Raw genomic sequence first — 24,159 nt, 5'->3', positions numbered from 1 at the left:
GATGTGAAAGAAAAACCCATAACAACTCAGCAGATGACATGTTTGTTTGTTTACCGGAGATTTTGAATTTTCCGCACTATCAAAATAATGATAATTCTAATATAATTAAATTTTTTCTTCTGTTAAATATGATCTGACTTCCATTCCATTTTGCTGTTTTATTCCAGATCTTTTAAATATGGATACGGAAGGTTTAGTTACTGAAAAACTTTTGTGTTGGGAAAATGAAGTGGATCCTTTGGCACCGCTTACAGAAAAACAATTAAAACTTATTCGAGCCATATCTGAAATTTCTAATGATAGAGGGAATTTAATTGAGGTAAACAAGGATTTGAAAAATTTTAACAAATTTGTTTTCTACTACTTCCATTTTGAGTACATAGGTTATAAGATACGTTCATAATTAATATCTTTAAAAGAATACTTTAAAGTTTATAAAACAAGGAAAAAAATAACAAATGCGATCTTTAAGTTTTTGTAGGTAAACTAACCAATTAAAGTTTTGTCTAAACCTAACTTTTATAATTAGATTTTAATAAACAATATTGATCATTATTATATTGTTACATATTATTCATAAGTAAATCATAATGTCTAAAGTTAAAGAAAAGTTAGGCAGTAAATGAAAAGAAATTAGATAAGAAATTACTGAGAATATTTTCTCAGTTATGATGATGTATGCTAATTTGTGCTAGAAACTACTGAAGTTACCACTAACATGTTTCTTTTATCATTATGGGTAATAAGGTGACGCTTTTTAGTTAAAACTGTCAGGATGAGCATGCTGATTTTTTTAGATGACATGTTTATAATATCCCCATATCCTTATTTTTCAAGATGGCTACAAACTCAATCAGACTTGTAGAATATGTGAGGTTAATTGTTTTACAAACTTTACACACTTTACTTATCTTAATATATATAAATTAGCCTGAAAGATTCCCTGATTTGAATCACATAGGAAATCTGTGGGATAAGTTTAAAAGGAAGATTTCCCTATTACGATCTGTGGCAGGATAATTGAGAAGTCTTGTAAACTTCCTAGCATCAGCTTGCAAGAAACTAAAGAAGAAAAAAAAAACATTACAGAGAGATCCAACTCAAAGGGCTAACTCATAGCTAACCCTAGGCAAACATCTACATGTTTTTTTTTTTAAATTCCAAGTTAAAATCCATTTAACACATTGGCTATTTTTAAAATTCTTTATAACGGTCGCTGAACAGTCGACCCAATTATGGGTTTACAACTACTAATGTTCAACTCGACCAATTGTCGATTATTCAGAAAGTTGGTAAGTTTTATTTGGTAATTGGAAAAATATTGCAATATATTTCTAAATAAGAATATTTTTTTGACAATGCCTCAGAATATTAAAATTTTGTACTTTTCAGTTATAAGGACTGATGTTTGAATAACAGCAGCTCAGAAAAGCAGTTGCTAACATATGGTTCTTATTTCCAATCAGCCCACGATTTTCTTGAGAGCGGCTTATTATTTTTGTTTTGAGAACTCATCTTTAATTAATTCTTGAATATAGAATTCTACTTAATAATTTTTTATATTTAACATACTTTTGTAAAACAAAACTGTAACTTTTAAATATTGCCCACTGTTTTGTAATTTTTATTTTACCTGATTGCCACTGATATCTGGCAATACTGCTAAAAAGCAATGAAATCAAATAATACTTATGTCTTGTAGATATTTTAGTAATTACTTTTAAAATTTTCTTATGGCAGTTACATTAAAAAGGAAAGTTGAGCATTTTTCTTTACAAAAAATTTATTGATGTTGGTAATTTTTTATGCATTTGAAACTAAATAAATAAGTAGTGATTACAAACGTTTTTGATTTATTTCACAGTCTAATATTTTGAGCATTGCTGAAAATTTTTTTCTTTTCATTACAGTTGTTTTGATTTGTTTTGTCTATTTCTAAATTTATATGTGTACTTCATTTGAAATTTTAAATGTTCTAGAAGTAATTATTATGTTTCACAAATAAGAAAAAAAAAAGTAAAGTTGAAAGCTGATTATATTTTTTGTAACATTTATAGCTAAATATATTTATTTTGCATTTTTGAAAATAATTAATAATCATATTTTTACAAACTATTTGCAGCATTCACCCAAAGATGAAATGGTATTGCTTCCTAAGATCACTTCTGTACATAATGAAGAAAAGTTAAACTTCATAAAGTTTTCCGCTGATGATGTTGTAAAGTACTCTAAAGTTGAAAATGCTCAACAGGTAATTTTTTTAAAATTATGTATAATTTCCTATTCAAAATTTTTGTCTCAAATTAACTTCTTACAAATATATTCTTCATAAATATGTATCTTAGTAATTACTGTTATGATATAATTTCTAAATTGTATTTAGAAAGATGAAAAATAAATTATTTCAATTAGAAAGTTCAGGCTAACCTCCTCAGAACTGAGTCGATCTTAAGATTTGTAATTAAGAGCTCTAGGGGGTCTGAAATTTTTTTTTTTCACCATTCAATCTGGGATATTTCTATATTAGTGTCTGTGCGAGTCAACTGGAGTCACCAAATTGCAGTTGCTCGGTTTTTGTATTTGCAATAAGTTTTTGAAAAAATGAGTGGTTTGCCCAGAAGCCTCTACAGATTATGCTCATCAATTTTTTTTCTTTGGTTGATGATTTTTTTAATTTTCCATTGCGTTTCGTTTTTAAAATGTGCTTAAAAGTGCTTATTTTTGATTTACATTTTTAAAATGCCCTGAAAGGTGCTTTTTTTTTATCTGGGGTTTTTACAAACCTATGAGTGCTTGATTTTCTATCGTTTAAAAAGAAATTTTTTGTGATTGTCGTTTTAAATTGCAAGAGCACGATTTTCGTAGTTTTCGCTGTAATATTTATCAGAAACTAGCTGTGTGAAGTTTTTGAAAACGATTTTAAATTTCATTCATTTTATGTTTATAAATTAAAAATTTTAAACGATTGAAAATTTTTTTTTTATTACTGCACAGATCCAAATTATGAAATTTTTTTTTTTTGGAGTGAAATACTTTTTGAGTGCTTAAAAAGTACTTAAAAGGTGCTTATTTTTTGTTGAAAAATCTGGCAATGCACCCTGTTTTAGTAACCATTTACACATAGGTATTGATACTAGAGGACCCCATACCGGGGAAGAAAATTCTCATTGCAAATTATCTTTCTCCTTCATTACTAATTTAAAGTGTAGAAAAAGTAAGTTGAACCTAGTGTAAGTCATGAAGTTTCAATTGTTGAAAAAAATACTTCAAAATATTAAAATGCAAACTACTTATTAGAAGAGAACTTCTCTATTGCGTAATCTTAATTTATCATCTCATAATTTATTTTCATTTGTATATTTTAGAATTCTCTTTTCAGTATTTGAAACTTCATCACTTACTCTAGGTTTGTCTGAACTCACTTTTTCTACACTTTAAATTTTAAATTAGTAATGAAGAGTAAAGAGAACTTCAAATACTGAATACTGTCTGAACTCAGGTTTGTCTGAACTCACTTTTGTCTGAACTCACTTTTTCTACACTTTAAATTTTAAATTAATAATGAAGAGTAAAGAGAACTTCAAATACTGAATACTGTCTGAACTCACTTTTGTCTGAACTCACTTTTTCTACACTTTAAATTTTAAATTAGTAATGAAGAGTAAAGAGAATTTGCGGCGAAAATTTTCTTCCACGGTATGACTTCCTCTTAAATCTTCTTACTCTGTCTTTGTTGAGTAGAAATAATGAATTAAAAATGTCTCTCATCACTTCAAAAAACTTAAGAAAGTTAACACTTCAAAGTTGAAAACTGAATATCTACTAAGCCTTTTTATCTTCTGATGTCTGTTGGAATTTTTCTTGCAAAGTCCATCTCAATAATTTAAGTAGCAAAACTTAATGCTAAATTTCCGGGGGTTCTTGTATACATTGTGTGTATTTCTTTTTTTTAAAAAGTAGCTGAGCATAATTGGTTTCCTCTTTGGGCAGCAAAGAACATCGTTAACTTCTGTTCTTACTTATGGATGCCAACTTTTGTGTATATTTTGATCCGAAAGTTTCAACTTTAACTGCTTGTTGATCCAAAAATAGGTATTACCAAAATAAATAAGACATGTTAACTAATAACTGTTCATAAAGTTTTATTGCAATTTTCTTCCTTCATTATATTTACTTTTTTAAAATTCAGCTAGGCATGATGATAAATATTATGTATGCTTTTAATATTTATTGTTCAAGTATTACTATTTGAAGAAATTTGAAATGTTGACTTAATTAATATTAAAAATTGTAATATTGAAATTAGAAACTTTTTTATTACTTGTTTACTAAACAGTTTTGAATATATAATCATGTTTGTGAAAATTACAACACCATGAAAGAATTATGCAAATTGAACTGAAATTACATGAAACGGAAAGTGAGATAAGACATGTAAATGATTAAAAATAAGAAGCTTGTATCACTGTTGTGCATCTTTATTGCACCAAAATGTGGAATAAATTTTTATTTCCAATATTACCTTCTTGGTGTTGTAATTTTCATAAACATTATTATATTATTACCTACCAATACATTAACTTATAATTTTTGTTTAGTTTCTGTCATGGTTTACTTCCGTTGAAGAGCAGTTAGTTGATGATGAAGATGTTTTATTTAAGTAAGTTTCAGCAAATTGCTTTGAATCTATTAAAAATTAAATATCATCTTAAATCATTGATTAGATGAGTCAGATATTAAATGTCTTATTTAATTAAGTTTCCTCAAATTGCTCTTAGTTTATCAAAGTGCCATATAAAATCATTTTATTATATGAATTAGAAATCCTACATACCTTAATCTAATTACTTACATAAACAAAATGTAAATTATGTTAATTGTTAAAGAAAGTGTGACTTTTTAAAAAATAATTAATGCTTAATTTGTTATAGATTTTATCTGGAGGAATTAACTTCTCATTGTGGGCAATATAACATGCTTTTTGATGAGTTATGTCAAGTTCTTGAGTCTTTAGAAAATCTGAGGGAAAAATATACTTTTGTGTCAAATAAGACGAATTCCTTGCATGAAGCTTGTGAACACCTTTTAACGCAACAGGTTTGCTAATTTTAATTTTTTGTATTAGGCATTTATGTCAATAATTTTATTTTTTTTATGATTTTTGGAATTAAAGGAAAAGTATATAGAGTAAAAATGTCACTGAAATAAAATCTTGTGCTCCAAAATATACTAACTGGCAATTTTTTTTTTTTTTAAACTTGTGCTGTTGATTTGAGTTTTAGGTTAATTTTATTGGTTAGGCTAATTCTTAAAATTAGATTGCAATTTTTCCTACTTTTTTAGTTAATACAGTTATGGGTGGTAATTGCAATAAAAATGGAAATGTAAACAAATAGCTGAAATTTAATCTTGTCAATTTCCAGTTAAAAGTTTTTAGTTGTTTGAACCATTGACTATGTTTTTATTAAAACAGATATATAAGCAAAGGAAAAAACTTAAAAATTCCAATGATTAAGATGTTTATTCCTTTATCAACTCGACTGAAATCTAAATGCTTACAAATTTAGGACTTTTGTAGATTACATCCCTATAATTTGAATTTTTGTTGATTTTTTTTTTTTTTTTAATATCTTAGATGTAAAGGTAAATATTTCAAAATTTTTTTTATTTCAGACAAAGTTGGTGAGCTCTGCTGAAACAATTTCTGAAAAATTAAGCTACTTTAATGAATTAGAATCACTGTCTCAGGTAATTTTCATAATACTTCAGTTATTTTTATTGCCTTACATCAGTGTAAATGTACTTATATATTATTTTATCTTTCAGAAAATCTCATCTCCAACTCTATCTGTTGTAAATGAATCATTCATGCCTTTATTGTCACGTCTGGATGAATGCATTGTTTATGTTGAAGAAAATGTAATTATAATATTTTTATGAATTATTACATTGTTTATAAATTATTTTTATGAATTATTTACATTTTTAATATTTTTATGAATTATAAATTAATTCTCCAGTTTCTTCATCAATTGTTATAATTATATCTATTTCATATGTTATATTTATTTTGCTGTTTGTCTTGTATTGATTATTTATTTTTATTTTGTTTAATTAATATTGTTACTTATTGTAATTGATCTTAACTTATTTAGAAATAATCTTAATTTTTAACAAGTAATGTTAGGTAATAAATATATGTAAAAAAATAAATCTGTGAGAAAAAAAATACTAAAATAATATTGAATATTTAAAAAAAAAATACATTTTAGCATTTTTAATTTAGCAATTAAAAATTAAAATAATTTAATAAAAGTGATATGCCAGTATAATGTTGTGCTGATCAAATTTTAGATCCCATATTCAAAGCTATGTCAGTTTTATTCATTATAATTTTTCATTAAATACTATGCCTATTAGTTAAAGATGTTTTCTATAATTTTCTTGAAGATTTAAAGATTACATTTACCCAAATTTCAGAATATATGTTTTCAAAAATTGTACTTGCATTATTTCTAAAAAATTGATTTGCAAAAATGCTCATTTAGTATTGCTCAAAAGATTTTTTTTTTTGTTGAAGCATCAATTATTTTGGATGTAGTAGCTCTAAATTTATCTATATATATATATATAATTTTTTTTTGGCCTTTGAAAATATATGTATAAAACTTTTTGGTCAAAACTCCTAGTACATATTACTCAAGTTATCAAAAATGTCGTAACTTTTATTCATTGCAAAATTTTTTTTATTACTTACAATCATCATAAGGTGAAAATGTTTAAATTTGGGCTTCATTTTGGAAAACAGTTTGAAATAAGATAAAATGTCATAATCTAACTAGAAATTTATTTGACTTTATAACTAATAGTCCCTTTAAAATTGTTAGAACTATTAATTTAAATATGATATCTAATGTAAAAAAATATTTTTGATTACAAAACTAATATTTGAAGATTTATTAAATTTTGTTAGTTTTGGTTAAATCCACTAACAACAGAAAGGCTCCTGTGTGTTTACAGGCAGTGTGCCCCCTGACGAAGTACTGTTCTACAAACACATTTATATATTTTATTTTTAATTATTAAGAATTTATATCTTATTTCTAGTTTGTATGATACTTTTTAACACTATGATTTCTATTTTTTTTTTGTTGAAAATTTACTTTTATTATTTATATATTTTTTTATTCTTTTCAACTTTTTACCTTTTTCAGATAAATTACAAAGAATCACCTGTGTATTTGGCCAGATTTAGGCACCTTCAAAGCCAAGCTTTGGGTATGATTCGTTCCTATGTAGTTGCAACATTACAACAAGCAACGCAACAAGTTTTGCCCCGCAGAGACAGCTTATCACCATCTGAAAATGCCTTTACACTCTATTATGGGAAATTTCGATCTCACGCGCCTAGAATCCAAGCTTTAATGAAACAAATTGAGGAAAGAGTTGAAAAAAATCCTGAGTATGTTGTATTCTTTTCTGTTATAAACACATTGATTCAGATTTAGATTTTCATGAGGATACAATGTATTTTTGTAATGCATGGTGCGTAGTGTTTTTGAAAAGTGCTTAAAGGTGCTTATTTTTGATTTTCGTTTATTAAAAGCCCTTAAAGGTGATTTTTTTCATAGGGTGTTTTTAAAAAGTGCTTACTTTTCCTTTTTCAAAAATGAGGTTTTTTTCTTCACCGCGTCGATTTTTGCTGTGTATTACGCAGAAGTGTGGTTTTCACTTTGTTTAATTCAATGTTTCCACAAATCATTCAACCACAATCCATTTCGGCAGACCGTCGACCCGCGACATAGGATAGCACCCCAATCATGTTACATGTTTGATGAAATGCTTCGGAGTCCGCATGTTTATCTACTGCGCTGGATTCGGTGAGATTCTTGCTCTCTCATGTGCAACTCTGCTGCATTTTGCAAGATATTCTCAATTTCAGACTTTATCTTCTGCCCTCTGATATCGAACCGAATAATCTCTTGATCATTTTATAATGGGTAATATAATCAGGAAAAGAGTTCTTTTTCAGAAACTAGTTATTTTATCATGATCATTTAAAGTCTTAGTATTTTGTTAATGTATATAGTGCTTAAAAAATACTTAAATGGTGCTTATTTTTTGTTGAAAGATTTGGCTACGCACCCTGTTATAGAATTCAAACCATTCAAGAAACCATTAAAAATTTCGGGTTTTTTGCCAGTTTAGTGCTTAAAATATGTTGACTTCATTTAATTTACCTCAACAGTTGTGCATAATGGATTATTTTATTATTTGTATTGTCATTACAAAAATTCAAATAAGTATTTTTTTTTAAAATAAAAATATAACTGAAACTTTTCTTGGATTGAAAATGCAAATTTTGAAACTTCTTTTGCATTTATTAAAAGTAAAGCATGTCTGCAATTGACCATTGTGTGCCTGGTGTCTGATGAAGATTACGACTCCACAATTTCGTGACCAATGGTGAGAATGTGGTCAGAATTGCACACAAGCTGTCTTTACTGCCCAGACAATTACCCACTGATCTGAAGCTGGCTGGGCTTTAAGTCGCCACTGGGGCCACTTACAATGACAGATCAGTACTTTAATCACTAAGCTATGACAGCTCTTGGTTCATATTGACGTGTCAGCGTGGCCGAGAGATTGGAGTCAGCGTCCTGGAAAGACAGGGATTCAGTGTTCGATCCTCAGAAGTCTAAGGAATATAAAACTCTAAAACAAGCTTTTATTTATTATTTATGTTTATTACAATTGATTCAAATGAGTAGAGAGGATTTATAAGTCATTTATCAGATTTTTTACCATAAATAGAAGATGCTATTAACTTCGTTATTTGCACATGTTTTCAATTTTTGAACTATTTTGTATGAATTTTAGAATTGATAAAATTGAAATAGTAGTGCTTAAAAATCAAACAAAATTTGATTTTATTTGTGCTTAAATTTTTACTAGTTGTTTTTTCTAGTGTTGTTCTAGTTCTTTTTTTTTCTAATTTAGTTATACTCAGCTTTTATATGACTGCCACCAGTGCTATTTTCAACAGAGAGAGCTACTCTTAGGCCCAAGTGTGTCTGCAGCTATCAATGACCTAGCTGAAAAACATCAGAAAGATCACTGTTCCCTAGTGAGGAGTGGCTGTGCATTTTTGTTACATATTTGTGAGGATGAACACCAATTATTTCATCAGTTTTTTTCACATAATACCCAATTTTTAGAGTAAGGGATATTTTTTTATGATATTGTATGCAAAAGGGAAATTTTTTTGTTAGCTGTGAATGTTCAGAGAGATTTCCTTTTTATCTTTATTTTTTATCTTTTTGTCTTTAATCCTTGAAAAACTATAATTTAGTGTTAAACCATTTTTTTTAAGAAATTGTTTTAAAAAATGTTTTGGGGATAAACATCATAAATTCAAGTAAGTTTTTTTTGTGCATTATGTCAGGGTTGATAAGTTGAATAAATAAGTTGGCCTTTCCTGAAAAAGTTATGACAGTCTAGTTTCTTTTAAACAAAAGGAAACCGGTTTTTATTTAAAAAATCCGGCCAAAGTGAAATTAATCATACCCTTTTCAGAAAAGACATTTAATGCTGTGACACATTTGATTATATCGTAGATAAATGGCATTAAGAAAAATAAGAAGTGTTTTACTACATTATTTTTTCAATACTGTTTTTGCATTTATTATTTCCTATCATAATTCATTTTTATTCATTTATTCTTGCTTAAACTCCTTCGCATAATTAGTAACAATTTTGATGCATAGTTGATTTATCATTGTTAGTAGTTTTAGTTTTAAGGAGCTATTTTCTGTTTTAATAGTATTCATAATTTAATAAAATTATGTAGTTTTTTTATTTTTTTAAAAAAATGCTATATTTATACTTTTATTGTTATTCAATATTTTTATCAGGCAATTTCTGGAAGGTTTGTGCATACGATTGTATGATGTGCTTCGGCCAATAATTATTCATATAAATCATTTAGAAACACTAGCTGAGCTTTGTGGAATTCTCAAAGTAAGTTTTACAGACACTACTTTTAAATAAATTCAAATTCTAACAGGTTATTATTTTCTGATTATTACCTAATCATAATTATTATTTTTCTTATCATCTTGACTCTATAATATAATAATATAAGATGATTGCTATTTTTCTTGATAAAATAAACTGTAAATTAAAAAAATAAAATAAAAATGCTTGAGTAAATATTATATAAAATATCATTTAAGCAATAGCATGAAGCAGTGCAATATAGGGGAACACAGTTCATATTGAAATAATCTTGATTCAGTCAAATCTCAACAACAACCGAAACTTGAAAAGATAGATAAATAAATTCAAAGTATTGAAATTCAGTTATTAAAAATTACATACTATTAACTTTAGAATGAAAAGAAAAGTTTTTTTCTTCATTATTTTCATGCCTTTTTAAAAAGTTATTAATCTTTTAAAAATTCACGGGAAAATATTATGATAAAAGATGTCCTTTATCTAAAAGATATTCCTTATTTATTTATATATTATGAAGAAAAGATATTCCATTGTTAGTTGCTTATGAAACAACTATTATAGTTAATACTGCTTCTGAATGGAATGTGTCCTTTGATATATTTGACTAACTTTCAACTTAAGGAAATATCTGTCCTTTCAAAATTTCTGTTTTCTGTAATTTTATCTGGAAAATCTTTCTCTTGTATTTGTAGAAAAATGTTCAAACTATCTAGGAAGAAGCAAAAAAGAGAAAAAAATTTAAAACCAGCAAATTTCTTTTTAGTTTAAGTGCATTAGAAATTTGGAGGGAAATCTTTTCTTCTTCAAGGTAACGAAAATTCTCCAAATCTAGGTTTGAGACAGTGAGGTTTTTCTTTGTTGTATTCTCTCATCATGGGAAATTGTTTTAATATTTCGTGTATAACTTTGCCTTAAAAGTTAATCAAAACATGAACCATACAAAGTATTTCTTTATATATTGTATGATTTTTTACAGTAAATCCAGTTCATGAATTTTTTTCTGAATATAAACTTAAAGTGATTTGAGATAGCGTTCAATTGCTAAAATCAATAGTATATGTGAAAATTTAGTTTACAGTTGAAAATTCAACACCATGTACTAATAGTCCACCAATAATAATACATAAAATAATGCTTTTTTTTTAAATATCTTTACGTCCTCTTTGTATGGCTGGTCTTGCACTTAATACATTGCAATTTTGAATATAATAAGAATATTTTACAATCCTTAGAAAAAATTTTTGACCAACATGTTTATTAGTAAACTTTAATTGCTTTCATGGGGCATTGCAAATACTTTGCAGGTAGTGATTGCTTTGTAGTTGTTTTGTAATGTTTTTTTAGTAGATAAAAAAATTTTTTGTGGTGTATTTTTTATTAACCCTTTATTTTTATTACTTTTACAGGTTGAAATGTTGGAAGAACACATACAGTATGGTGGTAAATGTTTAAATTTTAAATACTTTATCATTGTTTTACTACTACCTATTATTATTTACTTAAATTTCTACATTATAATAAATTTTTTATTTTAGCAAATGAACTTGAGGCAGTAAAGACAGCTGTTCATCAAATGTTAGAAGATGTGCAAGAAAGATTAGTATATAGGACGCACATATATATAAAAACAGATATCTTGAATTATAATCCGGGTCCGGGAGACCTTGCGTATCCTGATAAATTGGAAATGATGGAAGTATGCATTGCAATTCTTATTTTCTTTAGATTCAACTTAGTATCAAAATCCAATTATTTAAAAATAGACTTAATAGTACTCATTTTTTTGTATTTTTAAATATGTTTATGTGGAATATGTGTTATGTTTCAATCCTGTAATATATATGGTAACATAGTTAGTTATAAATATGTTTTAGTAAAATTTTAATTCATGTTATTGTTGCAAAATGATTTTTTTGAGTTTTCCATTTTTATTCATGTAAAAAGTCTTTTTTTTTGTGCAAAATCAGTGCCCCTATGAATTGCTTTCTTTAACTGCTTAATGATTGTATTATTTAAAAGTGTCTATTTTTGAATCAAGGAAATCATGCAAAACTAAGTGTATGTACAATATATGTATTCATTTTTAATTTTTGTGTTAATCTCAACTTCTTTTCAGTTTACTTTTTTTGAAGAAAATTTATTCATAGAGATTGTCTTTTAGCGTGCCTTTAATTATTTTTATAAACTGCAAATTTTTCTCTTATTTTGATTATGAGAGAGAATTAGTTTTTTAAATGTGCACTTAAAATAGTATAAGAGGGTCATTTAAGAATTATTGAGAATAAGATTCATTTGCATAATAATACACATTTTCATAAATTTTTACTGTATTAAGTCTTTTCAAAATTTTTGCCATTTTCTGAAGGAAAGCGCTCTGCTCTTTTTCATTCCTAGGGGGAACTCTGATTGAATATTTGTATACTGTAGGTTTACATCATTGCCTTCATTCTTAAACATTTCTTATGTATCTTTATAAATCTTTCAGAGTATAGCTGAAAGCTTATCTTTAGGAGGACTAAGTCGGGCTAGCTCCCGAGCTTCCTTAACGTCTCTGAATTCTATCAGCAATGCAGTTTTAACCGAAGCATCAAATTCATCTTCTGCTGATAAAGGAGAAGACACAAATTCAGTGAAGGATTTTGAACCATATGAGCCGCTCAAGAGAACAATAACTTGTAGGAAGAAATTTTTATTTCTTTAATTTTGTTGCTAAAATCTTTTGCTGTACTCATAATTTACACACTGATTTATCTAATTTTAAACTGCTTTTAGATTCTCCTGCTGATTTGCATGGTATGTGGTATCCGACTGTGAGGCGTACTTTAGTGTGTCTTTCAAAATTGTATAGGTGTTTAGATGTAAGTTTGTTTGGCTAAATTACAATTTGTATAGTGTTTAAATTAGTATAAATAAACTAGATAATTGAATGTATAATGCCACTGTGAGAAATAGTACAACTTTTAAATAATGTTTGTAAGGATGATTAATTTTTGTGAATTGATTAATCAAGGATATTAAAATCTGCAAACTAAAAAAATAAATTATTATATAACTCAGTTTCAAAGTGTTACGTTTTAGTTATTAAAAAATTATGTTTTATATGTTATAATTTCTTTAAACTTAATATTAGGTTTAAACTTAATGGATGCAATTAAAAAAATTTTGTTTTTAATAATTTGGCTTATGAATGTAAAAAATGATTTACTATTAATTAATTTTCTTCTTAAGTTTTATTTTGTATTTTTTTCAGTTTATTCATTTTAAAAAAAGTTTTTTTTTTTGGATAAAAAAGGAATTTAAGGGTTAAATTATAATTGCAGCCAGTTTTTATTCTTCCATTTTATGATTTGGTTTCAAAATCTCCATAAATTTCATTATTTTTTGTATTTTTTTAGAAAAAGGTATGTATTTTTGTTTTTGTATTAGGTTTAGGTTTGTATTTTTTTTTATTTTATTCATGTAATTGTTAATTTTGAATTTTTAACATAACTCAATTTTCTTTTATTTTTCAGAAAACTATATTTCAGGGTTTGTCTCAGGAAGTTTTAACAATGTGTATTCAATCATTGATTTCTGCCAGTGCGACTATCAGCAAAAATAAGGTAACACACTTTTAAATAAAAAATTTTTTGGCATTTTTATATTATAAATTAAAAATGAAAAATATTTCATTCACTTTTTTTTTTGTTAATCTTTTTCAGACATTGTTAGATGGGCAGCTTTTTGAAATCAAGCATCTCTTGATTTTAAGAGAGCAGATAGCACCTTTTCAGATTGATTTTGCTATAAAAGAAACGACATTGGATTTTAGTAATGTTAAGAGTAAATATCAATTATTCATTACATTCTGTAAAATTAAAATTTTAACACATTAAGTATTCACTTGATTACTTCATGGTTCAGAAAGAAAAATATTTCTATGAAAAAATTTTTTTATCTTCAAAATAATCATTAAAATATTTGTTAGCTTATAATTCATAGTTATAAATCGAACTTTCTAATGGTATCAGTAATGTCTTGATCCATTTAATTTTTTGTATCATTTATATACTTCCCTTACTTATAAATTTACAAATCTATAAACTCATTTATAAATGCTGCAGCAGTTTCCAAACTTTGTCTAATTTAAGTTGATTTTCAAAGCTTTAAGTGAGCGTTCACCCCAGAGAAATATTATTTAATACCATGTAACTCTCCCTGTGGACTTAGTAACTCTCTTTTTCTCTAATTATGGATTGGATCAACACTCTGGCATTGACCACTAACATAAATCAGCATGTTTATTTTGACGAACTGGATGACCATATATCCTCTTTTAGTCACCATCTTATTGCTGTTGAGTAAGCTGTTGTAATCCCTATTTTTTCAAGATGATAATGCAAGAGGTTATTGGGCTGTAAGAACATGTGACTGATTTTATGAGCATTCAAAAACCTGATTGTATATTGACTGGCATACAAAATCACCTGACTTGAACCCTGTAGAAAATTTATGGAATATGATAAAACAGAGGGGGGTGGGAGTGAAGCATCAAAAAAAAAAAAAGAAACATCTCCCAAATTTGGGGGATTTGAATGATCAAATTTTCAGTTATTGGTTTAAAGAGGATGAAACATCTGTAAGACCTTGTAGACTCACTTTCAAAATTTAATCAAATCCAGGAAATTATCAAGTTCAAATATGGAGTTACATGGTGTTAAATTGTTCTCTTCATGATTTGTCTTTGTATTGCTTTATTGTTTGGTGAGCTTATGTATATTAATAATTTTTAAGCTTTTGATCCTGGCTTGAATCTGGTTTTGTAATTTAAAATATCATTTGCACCAAGTAACTAATATAGTTAAGGTTATCTCTCTAAATCAATAAGATTATGTATATTAATAATTTTTAAGCTTTTGATCCTGGCTTGAATCTGGTTTTGTAATTTTAAATATCATTTGCACCAAGTAACTAATATAGTTAAGGTTATCTCTTTAAATCAATAAGATTATGTATATTAATAATTTTTAAGCTTTTGATCCTGGCTTGAATCTGGTTTTGTAATTTTAAATATCATTTGCACCAAGTAACTAATATAGTTAAGGTTATCTCTTTAAATCAGTAAGATTATGTATATTAATAATTTTTAAGCTTTTGATCCTGGCTTGAATCTGGTTTTGTAATTTAAAATATCATTTGCACCAAGTAACTAATATAGTTAAGGTTATCTCTTTAAATCAATAAGATTATGTATATTAATAATTTTTAAGCTTTTGATCCTGGCTTGAATCTGGTTTTGTAATTTTAAATATCATTTGCACCAAGTAACTAATATAGTTAAGGTTATCTCTTTAAATCAATAAGATTATGTATATTAATAATTTTTAAGCTTTTGATCCTGGCTTGAATCTGGTTTTGTAATTTTAAATATCATTTGCACCAAGTAACTAATATAGTTAAGGTTATCTCTTTAAATCAATAAGATTATGTATATTAATAATTTTTAAGCTTTTGATCCTGGCTTGAATCTGGTTTTGTAATTTTAAATATCATTTGCACCAAGTAACTAATATAGTTAAGGTTATCTCTTTAAATCAATAAGATTTCATGTTAGTAGGAACATGATTTGTTCATCAGATTAAAAGTTATGAAGGTGTTCTATTCTTTATTTTGCATACTAGATGTATCAGCAACTGTAATTCTGATTAATTTGATAATGGGATTCTGGAAATTTACACTAAGAGTAAATAAGGGAAAAAATTTTGTTTTATTTTCCTGAAAATATTGTTTTATTTGAGTATTTTTTATTCTTTTCATTTTAAATCAAACCATTGAATTAAAACTTAATAATAATTAAAGATAATATATTTTTATCTTAATTTCTATAATGATTTAGGATGAAGTTACTATTTCATGCTTACAATTGTTTTTCTATTCAATATTATTTATCAGAATTAAACTTTTTATTAAGTGTGAAAAAGAGATTTAATGTCTCAAATTTAATGTTGTCAAAGAAAGTAAGAAATAATGAAAATGTCCTAGGTGCTTAATTTCACTAAAAGAAATTGAAAAAGTTATTTATTTATAAAGTTGTTTGAAATTCATTAAAAGACTAAAAGTTATTGTGGAAGCACATATTTAGAAAAAAATTTGAAAGGTTAAAACTATCAATTGTATTCACCAAAATTTAATATAATGTTGCCAAGATAAATGATTAAGAGTTATTAAGAAATATAGTATAGATTAAGGAATAAAATAAATTAATTCTCATTTTATTAATTATTTAACTATTTCTTTCTGTAATATGAACTGTATATAATTCTCTAATTAATCGTACTGTATATAATTCTTTTATAATATAATTATATCTTACGATTTCATCTCAGATTTATATTTTTAGCATCCTTTCTGAAAAATCTGTTGCAGTCAATTTTAATTTTATTGTAATGATTTTTAAATATCATTCATTAAATATCATTTGAATTTTATTAATTTCAGTGGCTGCTTATAGTTTACTCCAGAATCGAACTCATTTATTGTCAATGAACTCAAGTAATGCCATTTTGGAATTCTTACTTCAGGTAAGAGGCATGGTATAATTTTTAATCTGTCAATTTCTTTAATTTTTTCATGTCATATTTTTCATGTCATTTTATTTACTTTTAGTAGTGAATTTTAGGCATTATTTATAATACCGATAATATATTTTAGCATAAAATATTATTTTCATTGATGTAAATAGAGTAATATTCAAAATTTTATGTGAAATATTATGTCGTTTCAGAGTATAATTCTCTGACACTGGGGGGATACTCTGTAGTATTATTCTTAATCGATAATGAATCGATTAAGTAAGATGATTATAAATTATTTATTATATGTTGGATGGCAACAGTCTGGATGTAAAATAGAACAGCTATGGTGAATAAATATTTGCTAACCTTCTGAATAAGTCTATCTTGTATTAAAGTGATAAAACAACACTTAATTAAGAATAATACTACAGAATTATTAGTAATATATTATAGATATTATTACTTTAGGTTTTTTTAAATTTGTTTTGGCATTGTAAAATTTTTTGATGAAATCTTTCTATTAACATCATGATGAATTGTCTTTTATATGAAAAGTAATGTTGACTGAAATAAAGTGATTTTTAACACTTAGTTTTTTATTGTTCACCAAAAACTTCTCGTTTTGCATTAAAATTCACATTTTAGGGTACACCACATGTTATAGAGCATCTTATTGATTCCAAAAAGGCTGTTGACAAACAATTGAAAGTTGTCTGTGAAGAATTCATTTCCCATACTGTTACATTTCTTATTGGATCTCTTCAGGAATTTCTTTCAAAGGTAAATATATGACGAAATGTTTCAGAAATTTTTTTTGAAAATTTTTCAATTCTCGTACTATTGTGATATTACTTTTAATTTAAAATAATAAATATTTTCTTTTGATTTTTAATAAGCATAAAAAAATGTTCTTTTTTATTCTTTTTCATACAAAATGAAATGAAATAGTTTGTTCTACAGAAAAGTGTGTAAATAACACAGAATTTTTTTTTATTAGCTTATCACCTGAATTTTCTTTTCTTTTTTTGATATTATTTATTATCTTTCTTTTGATTAGCTCATTTTCTTTGTATAGTTTCTAATTTCATCATAAATGGTACTTGAATAATTTAATATATGTTTTCTTTATTTTCGTTTTTAAATTGTTTAATTATGCTAAAACTCATAAATGGAAGCTTCATGATATTTTAATATTTTTATTAATACATTATTTAAAGATTCACATAAACTAAAGATTCATATTAATTAAATATTTTCATAAATTATTCATTAAAGATTAAACATATAGGATTCTAATTTTGTTCTTGTACCTTTGTATGAATCACTGAATAATATTTCCCAAGCATATCTCAAAATTATTATTTCTCTCTTGTTATTTTAAAATCTTTTTCAGTGTTTGTTTTTTTGTATTATATACCCAGGTACTATTCCTATCTACTATCTCACCTACTTTGGTACTTGTTTTGATTTGCCTTTTAAATGTGCTTTTTTATGATACATAGTGTTTTATTAAAGTGCCAAAGTGGTCATATGCTTTTTGAACTTGTTTCTTTGAGATTTTTACATTATTTTAATAACTTTTGATCACATCAAAATAAAATTTAAAGTATTCAATTTGTTTTAAGAATAAAGAGTGTTATGTTTCATCCATTGAATTTATAATGGGTTTCTTTTCTATATTCTGATTGGAATTTTTATTTTGTTTGGGATTGATTAAAAATCATTGCTAGTATCTTAAATATTAGATATGAGGGTTCTATTAATACATAATATTTGTACACTTTTAAGTTTTATAAATTGTAATGCTCTACCTAACTAGATGGCATTGCATAAAAAAATCAAAGTTTTCTGATAAAATATTACATGGTATAAATAAAATAAAATATAATCTGGATTTTCATTGAAAGTTACCTGATATATTTGTAAAAGTCAGATATTTTTTTTCTGAAATTGAGAGGGAACCCTGTTTAAATTTAGCTAAGTCAAAAACAAGCTAGTAATTAAAAGAAGTAATAAATTTATAGCTATGTTAAAGATGGAAAAAATGTTTTTAAAATTTTTTAATGGCTTGAAGTTTTCAAAATTATTGTAACCAAAACTATTGTAAACTATTATACTGCAGTTTTGCTACTGCCAAATATTGAATATTTCTGACATCCATGGTACAAGTACATTGAATGCTTACTGCTATACTTTAAACTATTTTAAAATCTAGCTATTGTAAAAATTTGAATGAGATGCTAAATTGCAATTATTTTAGACTGCAATTAAAAAATTATGTGGCACATCTTAAAATGGCTAAAAAATTATTTGTCTCTTTTTTTTCATTCTGTGTCTCAATAATGAACTCCTTTTGCCTTAACTGCAAACATTTATAAAAGATTGCAAATATAGATTGTGTGTTAATTATTTCAAGATATAACTTTAGCATTTATTAAGTAGTTAAAACAGCTTCATATTTTTCAATCTGTTGAAAAATGTCAAAATTTTAATGCAATATTATGGTTATTTTAGGCAAAAGTTGTTTCTGAACTCCAAGCTTCATCATCCAATCAAAATATTAGTCTTAGTCAGCAACCTTTTGCTAATGCTGATGCTCTATCTCAACTTATATCTGATAATATTCGGGGATTGAAATCTAAATTGCCTACTTTACACAGATGCATGTCTTTATATTTAGCTAATCCAGATACGGAATATATTTTATTACGTCCTGTAAAGGTAAGTTTTAAATAATACTAGTTATTTTAGAGAACATAACCATTTGTCATTGCGTAAATTTTTTCCAGCTTTTTTCTCCTTTTTTTTGTGCATTTTCTGTACTACTTGTTTGTTTTTTATTTCAGAAAAGTTTATAATACTTTTGTTTAGCATAAAATGGGAAAAACTTCCATTTATTTCGGAAAATAGTTTTTGGGTATAGGCAGGGGGTAATTAGCCAAGTTTTCTATTGTGTTCAAAATATCTTCTCATTATAATTTTTTTTAAATGGTTTTTAAATGTTTGAATCTAAGTACTATATTTTATAAATAATGTAATATTGAAACTAAAAGACATATTTGTGAGTTTTATGTAACTTTTTGAAATTAAAATATTTTAATAGTTTGGAAAAATTATTAAGTTTCACTAAATTCGTTTCACAGCATTCTGTTTCTATAATATTGCAGTAATAAACTTTTAGTCAAGCATCACACATAAGTCAAGCATCTCTGGCTGCGGTCAGTAAGCGGGTGGGTGACCACTTTGCTCAACCTACGTAGGGACCAAAGGTGCGCGGTATTGGTCTTCGTTAAACTGTTCTACCGTAAAGTATTGAACTTCGCCCGCAGGTCGTCGGGTTACCAAAGGGGAGGAGCCATCCCCTCTGCAGAGGATCAAAATTGTGATGGCATGTCTTTGGATCATCCTCGGTCACGTTTCCCAGACTGTCGCCAATAGCCCATTGTGTAGGACTAGTGCGACTTAAATAAAATACCAACTTATATACCTACCTATTAGTTTTTGTTATTAGATTATTTATCTGACATTGCCAATAAATATCTACCTTAACCTTATTAACTGCCTTAACCTTAATGTCGTTAACCTTAAATGTTAACCTTACTAAACTGCCTTAAACAGTATTAGAGCTGTCCTATATGGTAATAAATAAATCCATATATTTATAGAAATATGGGGCATATAAATGCAAAAAAAGGTTATATATATTACCTATATTGAACTGAAATATATATTTAAGACACTAGAATTGATTTTTAAATTGTTAACTGAGATGCTTGTAGTTTTTTTAAATTTATATTTGTAAGTATTAATGATAAAATTTTGTTTTATTCGAAAAATTTACTTTTCATGCATTTAAGTGTATTTCATTCAGGCTGATAAATGTTAAAATAATCTGAGTTTTGTTGTTGTTTAGATTCAAATTCAAAGCTGTTTCGAACAACTGTTGCAGTTAATCCGAGTTAACTATTCGGAAGAAGAACAAGTAATTATTGCTTGCCCTTCCTCTGAGCAAGTAAGTGTTTTATTGCACCATAAGACTTTAACAATTTAATTTTTAGGGGTTCTACTATTAAAAAAATTATCTCACTCTTAATTGATCTTTCTACTTATTTTAGATGTTTTTAATTAATTTTTAAAAACTCTGACACATGAGCTGAACTGTTTATATTCAAAACACTTTCATCTCTATATGGATTTTATACCACTTTTTACAGATGTAGCAAAACACAATAATTTGCTATTTGACGTTATTTCAGAAAATTTGACTATGTCTTAAATGTTGCTTCTGAAGGCTATGTTATTTTGCTCTTTATTTTATTTTAGACCAAGCTAATCTTAAGTGGATAATTTATATTATACCAATAATAAGATTATATTCACTACTTTTATAAAGTGTGACATTTGCTTGTTCCGTATAGCCATTTTTGGTTCTTGTGCCAATAAATTTCACCCAGCTAATTGTGTTATTCTCAAACTTTTGAACTCAATGAAACTTTTATTTTAAATTTATCATAAACTAAATGTGCAAATTTAAGTTTCGTAAAAATGTTTCAACTTGTAATTTTTTTTGTATATTGAAACTCATATGTTAAAAAATAGTTAATTTTACTTAACCACACAATTTATTTTATAAAATACGAGTTAAGGTCTTTACATTAGCTAGAATACTACATTTTCATCATTCATTTAAATTTATCTTAAACTAAATGTGCAAATTTAAATTTCCGTAAAATTTTTTCCACTTGCAATGTCCTTTTTTTTGTATATCGAAACTCATATTTTCAAAAATAGTTAATTTTACTTAACCGCACAATTTATTTTATAAAATTTATAAAATACGAGTTAAGGTCTTCACATTAGCTAGAATACTACATTTTCATTATTCACGAGTTAGATTTTTTTCTGCTTTGCAGAAACATAAGTAATAAAGTTCATATTATTTAAATATTTTTCTTTGCTTTTAAATTATTTGTTAACAGTTCTCTTGCTGTATCTGTATGTAATAAAAACAAAACCGTTTGTTTGTTTTCGTAATTTTTCTGAATTCTATTTGCCAATTTTTTTTATAAAAGTGAATTATCAAAGAAAATGACAAATTCTACTGAAAACTACCAATTTAAATAAAAGCTTTTCACATACATTTATAATAAATATCTCTAAAGCATCTTTTCCTTGTACTTCACATATTTTAAACATATTTAGCATGTAAAATTTTCCACCAAATAAAAAACAAACAAACATTGTTCTTTTATTTATTTTTAACGAACAATTTATGTTCTAAAAAACATTCAAATTATTTTAATGTAAAAAAAATGTGTTATGATTAATGTACTAAGTTACAAGTTTATATTTTATAAATTTTGCTGATTGCTCTTTATCTGATTTGCTCCTTGAGTTTAATTGCTTAAAATTTTTCTACCCAGCACAAAATCTCTTTTGAATAGCATGTGCAAAAATTAGCATTGCATGAAAGAAAGCAAGTATCTTGAACCATGAACCAAGTTTAGGGTTGAGATTTAAAGAGTTAATTTTAAGTTAAATAAATTTTAATGCAGATGAAATGATCTGAATGCATAGTATAAATACATACCTAATAGCCTAAATGTTTTGACTGAAGCTATAGAATTAATTTTGAATGCTTCTCTTTTTACATTATTTATTTACTTCATTTATTATTTTGTAGTATAAATAAGTTACTGAATTATTTAAATCTTTTTTTTTTCAGCTAACAATTTTGTTATCTCCCAGTATTACGAAATGAGAGATCAACAGAATTCATTTCACATCACCGTGTCCAATATTTATTTCCAAATTTAGTTCATTATTCAATTGCTACTTCCTGGAAAATAACACCTAGTCATTCTTTTCAATCAAGTATTCATCTTTGCTATAGAGCTTTCAAGTTAAGGACTTTTTGAAACTACAGAGTTATTGGATTCATCATTGTATTCTAGTGAGATTTTTTTTTTACCTGATTTGTTTTTGAAAAATATAATGAAACCAAAATTTCATAATAATTGATTCTTTTTATAAATTTCAATTCTTTTTAACATCTTATAGATCATTATAATTTATAAGAAATAGTTTTGCTATGATTATTATTGTAGCTGTGTGGATTTAATTATACTTTTTACATAAATTATTTCTAATTATATATCTTTATAAATAACTTACAATAATTTCATCATGTGTGCAATGTAATAAATCATTTTTGTTGTTTAAAGGCATTAGTTCCAATTTTGTGTTTTCACTAGTTAATGTAAACAAGTTGCATTTTTGAGTTACTCTATATTTTGCATAATTTATGTAAGAGAAAAGATAATGTTTAAACTCACATATATTATATTATTGCAGTTAAAAAAAGCATGCAGGTTTCAATGCGGTTGTGGACACTAATTTTCATTGCACAATAAAGTGAAGAAAAGAATGGTGATGAAAAGCAACACAATTATATGAAATAAATAACCAATAAGAAAATGAGGATCGAAACACATAAAATGCACCAGTAGTTCCATTTGTTGAACAATGGAACAACCAAAAAAATGGAAGGGGAAAAAAAGTATCCAAAAAAGGTTTCCATATATTTGAAAATAAAGCTTCACAGAAGAGCAATTTTTTAAAAATTTATTATTTTTGATAATATGCTATCGAGTTACATCAGATACCGATATTATACAGATACTTTATTATATTATGTTATTTTAATAATATAATATAATATTGGGTTATCTTTGAAATGAAAGTCTAGCATATTAGTTAACTGAGTAGATTTTACTTACTATCTGTCTATTCTGCAGAGCAGTTAATGACAAATTCACTTACATAAGTATATTAAACTTTAAAGTATAGGAAAAGTGAGTTCTTGTAAATGTAGAGTAAACCATGTAGTTTCCAATACTGAAATTGTGTTTTCAATTGTGATCAAACTTCATAAATTGAGGGAAGTGTTTATGGTTATTTATGAAAGGGATGCAAGCGGTTTGTTAGTTTTGTGTTGTTCTTTGTTGAAGCTTCTTTAATCTTTGAAATAAAGCACTGGGATGCTATTATATTTTGTGTTTGTTAGATGAGAATATTTATTTTTTAAAGTTTTTGAAACAGTTTTTACTGTTATAAAATTGTTTGTATTAAATTTTTATTTAGATAATTTTTTTTTACAAATTTACAGATTATTTTTTATTTAATGAGATTAAAACTTATCATATTTATTTTATTGTTGAAACCTTTTAGTTTTTTTAAAGTTAATTTTGACTCTATTATTCTATTTGCATCTAGAATTAATTTTCTTTCTTCTTAATTTTTCCTCTTTCAAGAAATATAATACTTTTGATTATGCATCAACATAAAATGTGTAAAAAACAACTACCTTCTGCGACTTGTATATGTGTAAAACATAAGAGCACAGACATAAATTTCAATGGTTTGTATACTTTAGAGAATCTTTTATATGTATATATTTTTGAATAAATATTCTTAAAAATATAATTTGTTCTATATTTCATACGAAATTTGCACTGTTTTGTCAATACTTATGGTACTTTTTTCTGTAAGAAATTACACTTTAAACTATTGTTTGAACACAAAAAAT

At 25.9% G+C, this 24,159-nt stretch overlaps 1 protein-coding gene across 2 annotated transcripts; it reads left to right on the top strand.

The window, feature by feature from the left end:
* Cog3 (conserved oligomeric Golgi complex subunit 3) lies at window positions 1-24,056 on the top strand. Of its 2 annotated transcripts, none has more exons than XM_043051620.3 (20): window positions 1-319; window positions 2,123-2,251; window positions 4,599-4,660; window positions 4,932-5,097; window positions 5,674-5,748; window positions 5,827-5,919; window positions 7,215-7,462; window positions 9,001-9,219; window positions 9,915-10,020; window positions 11,424-11,457; window positions 11,553-11,713; window positions 12,503-12,692; window positions 12,790-12,875; window positions 13,530-13,619; window positions 13,719-13,839; window positions 16,495-16,577; window positions 17,217-17,351; window positions 19,086-19,292; window positions 20,485-20,583; window positions 22,297-24,056. In XM_043051620.3, exons 1-20 carry the CDS (start codon window positions 179-181, stop codon window positions 22,330-22,332), a joined length of 2,481 nt encoding a protein of 826 aa, XP_042907554.2. In that variant the 5' UTR covers window positions 1-178; the 3' UTR covers window positions 22,333-24,056. The 2 variants fall into 2 exon arrangements, with proteins under 2 accessions (XP_042907554.2, XP_087023627.1); XM_087167501.1 differs by having other exon boundaries at window positions 4-1,292.
* Window positions 24,057-24,159: the final 103 nt, after the last annotated feature.

The sequence above is a fragment of the Parasteatoda tepidariorum genome, chromosome 1, assembly GCF_982258835.1.
Source record: "Parasteatoda tepidariorum strain Cologne lab strain chromosome 1, Ptep-v5.0, whole genome shotgun sequence".
NCBI classification, from domain to species: domain Eukaryota; kingdom Metazoa; phylum Arthropoda; class Arachnida; order Araneae; family Theridiidae; genus Parasteatoda; species Parasteatoda tepidariorum.
Note: the sequence above shows the minus strand (reverse complement) of the source record. Positions and strands in the feature narration are given on the sequence as shown.